We start from the raw sequence: 5,780 nt of genomic DNA on the forward strand, positions 1-5,780 counted from the left end.
ATAGTTAAACACGCAATTTATTCGAAAGACAATTATATTTTTACTCCAGTAATAAAATCGTGACCTTGATAAGTAAAAGATAAGGTTAGGTTATACTTTTTTGTATTTTTACAATTTTTCGCGAATTATATTGGCATCGCGGTAATAAATATACGGTACTAAAGTCGTGACCTTGATAAGTAAAAGATAAGGTTAAATTAATTTCTTTTCCCTCTTTAAATAATTTTTAATTGGCAAAACGTTACGTTTATAATAGAAATTTGTCTAGTTTAACACCTCTGGAATGGGGACAAAGTTAAATAAAGTTCGAAGTTTGTACCCTTCGCTAATAAACTGGATTGTAATTAATCTTTTGCCTTTTAAACTTTACCGCCGTCTAGAAATCGTTATTTCTGTTTTGGATATCCGTAGTAAAAATTGACACAAGTTTGTATGTGTAAGCATCGCCATTGAAGACCCGATAATACTCGGATATTGAAGTTTATTTTTGTATTACAAGTATTCTCACTCTTGACATTCATAAAAGTGCGTCAATACTGGCGAACCTTCGGTAAAATACCGACAGGATAATCTAACCTCACGGTGTCCATCGAAAAACAATTTTTCCAACCGACATATAAAAAATACAATTTCTCTATTGAACACTGGCCGCGAGTTAAATGTACGAAAAAGATGTGACCGATTCGATAAAAAAATTTAATTAAAAACTGTCCCCAACTGAAATTACTCTCACCCCACGCGAAATCGATAGTTCGTACGATCCAAAACTTGTCTCGACTGTGGAGCAACGATACATGTTTTGTCAGCGGCACGTGCAAACGTTCTACTTTCGGTATTACCAGTGCCGCGCATTACAAGCGAAATATATAGGTGTGCAGCGGGATTAGATCGTGGGGAACGCGATAATTTTACCGTTACGACCGGCTTAGAATGGCAGAAATGCTCCACTTAAAAATGTTTTGAGATAAAAGCAGAATGGGGAAAAAATGGCGGACAATAAACAGTCACTGTCGCATTGACGAATAAGTGACAGTTTCAATAATGGCGCGTGAGAATGCACCGGTTCTGCGCGCGAGGCACGTGCTTCTCTTTGCAAAAAGGTCGGAAAAGAGGAATGGAGGGGGGCACCTGTTACCACCGCGATACATTATTTCACGATATCCGAAATGATTCCTATTAAAGCCGTGAAACAGATCATTCACAGTTAGCGAAACGCGTTCCTGCTTTCAGGCACATGGGATTACCGTAGAGAACGCTTGTTTGCAAAAGAATACGCCCATTGGTCGTAATCGGCAAAAAAAATAACTAAGAGACGCACTAGGAAATTGAAGGAATAACCGATGCGCCGATATTAATGTCAATTCCGTTGTTCAATTTGCTTAACGTTGTCTACGAGTATCCGCAAATTCGACTACATCGGTATCCATAAACCCCAAGAGTACAAAACACAACAGTGACCTTAATAAGCGACCAACGAGACGAAGATGTATCAACGAACGCTTTGATTTCCGTTAGAACAGACAGTTTAGCATTTAAAATCGTTTATGCGGACTGAACGCTTCAAGTACATCGGCAGTCAGGTATAAAAGAGAAAAGAGGGATACACCCTTTGAATCAATGCGCGAGAGGACGATCGAAAACATTTAGCAACAATAAACTGGCACGAATGGGTGGTGCGACATCTTTTGCAGTGTGATGGTAGATCTTCCGAAATTGATCGTGCTTCGCAACGCGCATACTCTCATTACTACTTGCATATGACAATAAATGGACTTTTCCCCCATGGGAAGGATAGACCGTACATGTGCGATCAGGTAGTAGAAACATAACGTTACGATCGGCGAATCGATAAAAATTTTTACGACGAAATTCATTGAACGGAAACAATGACAACTTCGAAAAGATTGTTTCTTTTTGCGGTGGGAAAGGTTGAGGGTGCGTCTAGTCTTAGGCACAAGCATCGATAGACAAGCACCTCTCGTTCTAGGGGAGAACAAACGACTACAATGTATACACACGCATCATCGATGTTAAGCTTCCTAAACACGGTCGTCGACATCGTGTGATATGGTTTCATTTAACTATGCTGTAATTCTTACCGAGCGTGTGCGAGGCGTGCTAGAAGGGTAGAATCCAACAGACGAAACCAACAAGGAATATTATCCAAGGTAGTCGACGATTAGGTGACCGGCACTACGATACACGCTCGACAATGGCTGGCACACATTAAGTACACTGATGCACTACTTGATGTACACGCACTCTTCACCGGACAAAAGCCACCGATCGAGACGAAAGAGCGGCAGTTCGACACACACGAATTAAATTCACTGATCTTGACTGACCGATAAGTCGTTCCTTGATTGCTTGCGTTTAGATAAAAGAATCCGAACCGCCTCCTCTGCTATCCTAGGCCCACGGTGGCCATTACACTCGTCGCCGCAACGAGAGAGCGTGTTTTGCTTTTTTCCAAGGAGACCAACAACTCGCCCGCTCCGAGGCCGTGGAAGCGACTGTTCTCGGGAGATTCGCGGTGCGGTCTCATCGACCAATCGTGGACCAGCTTTCACCGAGCGCCATCTTGCCTAGCCGAACACAAAGGGGCCAAAACCCGAATGTTTGCGTAAACGTCCGAACCTTAACCACCCCTACTATCCGATCGACGTATCTCCTCTGGCTTTTCTCATCCCTAACTTTCAATACGGATTTTATTGTAGGATTACCCGCCCCACCCTTTCCAACTTCGTATGAACCAATACGAAATTAAGAATCGTATTTTCAACAATGAATCTTACCGTTGTATTATTTCTTATCTTCTTTGAGTGAAAAGTGACATGTTTAACAAATATTCTTAACATTTTTAATAGTAAACAATTAAAGAATTATTTGCTTATACCTCTTGTTAACTGTTCATTTTAAATATTTTAGAGTTTTGAGTGAATAAAACTTTAATATAAATTATATTATATATTACTTGAAGTAACAACCATAAAGTACATTGTGAATTTCTTGATTTCAAAATATATCCAATTTCGCATTATTATGGTTTTTTCAAATATTTAGATAATTAACAAATATTTAATATAATAAATGCTAAAATAAAATAAAGTATAAATGTGATAATTCTTTTTTAAATACTTATATAAATACTAGTAGCGCCATCATTAGAAGAAATGACAGAACATACTCTGTCGGTAATGTTATGACATTGAAAATGATATCATGTGTAACTTTGGAGGTTATGATTTATAAAACCAAATTAATTTTATTTCTGTTTTAAATGAAATTTATGTTGTTTGGTGAATAAGTTTGCCCTACTTATAATTATTTAACAAATATTTACGTTTATATACATTTGTTTAGTGCCAATATATAAAAAGTTAATGTAAACAATGGAAGGGACAAGTGGTAGGAAACAAAAAACCTGGACTGACGAAGAACGATTAGAGCTTGCCTCAAAATTAGATACTGAACTCGATGAATATATAAGTAATTTGGAAAAGAAGAGCTATACAGAAGGATGGCCAGAAGATCGGTGGGAAGAGGAAATGGAAAAACATCCATTTTTCATGAAAAAGACACCGGAACCTGGTGAAGAACTTTCTCCCTTGATGGAAGGGTTGCAACAACTAAAATATGGAGAAAATGAAAATACATCTGAGGGTTTGAATTATTTTATTCTTATTTATAACTTCATGACTTTGTATTTCAAATCTATCCTCTTTATTGTATATCAATTATATATAAATATAGCTAATATTATATTTGCATGTATTTTATAGAACTTGCAAATAATTATAAAGAAGATGGAAATTTCAATTACAAATACAAAAAGTATAGATTAGCTATTTTGAGTTATACAGAAGGCATAAGAACTAAGTGCAAAGATATTGATTTAATGGCACAGCTTTATAATAATAGAGCTGCTGCACATTTTATGTTAAAGAATTATAGGTATATTTCTATATAATATTGAATGCATTTTGATCCACACATTGTAATTTGATAAAGGTAAATTTGTTATGCAAATTACAGATCAAGCTTAAATGATTGTAAGCTGGCTCTTAAATTAAAACCAGGTTATAGTAAAGCTTTGAATAGAGCTGCCGCATGTTGTTTTCATGTGAAAAATTATGATCAGTGTATTGAATTTTGTGATCAATTACTTGACGATTGTGCTTCTGACAAGACAGTATTAAATTTGAAATCACAAGCAGTAGCTGCAAGAGTAAGGCATATCTACATATAAATTAGAGGATATATTTTTTAAGTGTAATTATTATGTAATATTTATAGGAACGTTTAAAAAGAGATAAACGAAAACAAGATAGATTTGACAAGCAATTAAATAAGGAAGAAGAAGAATTGATAAACATAATCAAGTGTAAAGGTATTAATTTAGAATTTACTGAAGAGAAGAAATATCCAGATTTAAAAGATTTAGAACCTCAAATGCCACAGAGAGCACAGAGCAGGGTACACCTAGATGCACAGAATAACCTTATTTGGCCAGTTATGATTTTATATCCAGAAACACAACAGACAGATTTCATACAAAATTTTCACGAAGATACATTGTATGATTTTATACAATACAAGTAATTTAAGTTACCCAGAGAATTAAAAACTATTTTATGTAATAAATTTACTTATTTAGGTTGATAGAACAATTAGAACAGCTGTTTTACGAACCACCTACATGGGATTCACAGAGACGTTATACTCTTCAGAATATAAATGTTTATTTTGAGGGTAAAGATAAATGTTCTTTACATAAGGTGAACATCCATCAGTCTCTAGGAAAAATATTGCAGGACGAGCGGTAATTTTGAAAATTAGTATATACAAAATTTTATACAACTGAAAAGTAAAAATAAAAAATTTCAGATTTATAGTACGTGGAGGAACGCCGGCGTTTTTGATATTTGTAAAATTCAGCGAAGCGGAGAAGCGATTTTTGGCCAACTATTAAATTATTGTGTACAATATTTATAATTAAGTCTAAATAAAATCCTAAAAGCTACCGATAACTATAATTATTAATTGCCTTTCTCTTAATAAATTGAGTTGAGGAAACATATACAGGTACTTTTTTATAATGTCAAAGAAATATTTTATATATCTTTTATAAAACTTAATTTGCCAAAGTGGATCCCACTTTATATGAAGCGTAGAAGGGACCGATACAGTCAAGGTAGGTGATCGAGCAGTGGTGCCACCTGCAACACCTGCCAAAGCCAGATGGGCATAAAGAGTCAGGGCCTCAGTTAGAAATTCAGTTCAAGAAACGCTCTAGAACGTGTGAATGCGTTCCGACGCGGTTACTCTCCTAATTACTATCACAAAATTGTGCTAATACAGTGGCGAAAAAGTGTTGTGTCAGAGATACGATCCACAGGATTTATCGATGTATACTGAAGGTCAGTCGGTTCAAGTTTGAATTGTGAAAGAAGAGGACCTTTACAGCGTGGGAGAGAAGCGGAACGGGACGCAAACGATGCCAAAGCAATGCAGGCAAAATTTTTACTTTTTCATTCCTTAGTATTTTTTTTTTTTTTTTTTGGTATCATTTGTTAATATTTGTTAACAATTCCTTTTTTATTATACTAATTACATATCATAGCTATATTTCTTAAGATGGAAACTATCTACCTTTCCATTTGTAATGAATTTAATCTTAAGTTATGTAAATTCTATTTAATCTTAATTTTTGGAACGAGACGGGAGTTCATTGAATCGCTAATTGGATAGATCTGAATTCTAATTTTTTGAATAGAGAA

General features: G+C 35.3%; 1 protein-coding gene across 1 annotated transcript; it reads left to right on the plus strand.

Annotated features, from left to right (window-relative positions):
• Positions 1-3,249: 3,249 nt before the first annotated feature.
• On the plus strand, positions 3,250-4,972 carry Dpit47 (DNA polymerase interacting tpr containing protein of 47kD). Its single transcript, XM_017909436.1, has 6 exons — positions 3,250-3,663; positions 3,783-3,954; positions 4,036-4,228; positions 4,297-4,577; positions 4,658-4,822; positions 4,888-4,972. The coding sequence occupies exons 1-6, from the start codon at positions 3,393-3,395 to the stop codon at positions 4,970-4,972; spliced, it is 1,167 nt and encodes a 388-aa protein (XP_017764925.1). The 5' UTR covers positions 3,250-3,392.
• The last annotated feature ends 808 nt before the right edge of the window (positions 4,973-5,780 follow it).

Source organism: Eufriesea mexicana, unplaced genomic scaffold (assembly GCF_001483705.2).
Source record: "Eufriesea mexicana isolate 0111107269 unplaced genomic scaffold, ASM148370v2 scaffold18034, whole genome shotgun sequence".
Classification (NCBI taxonomy): Eukaryota; Metazoa; Arthropoda; class Insecta; order Hymenoptera; family Apidae; genus Eufriesea; species Eufriesea mexicana.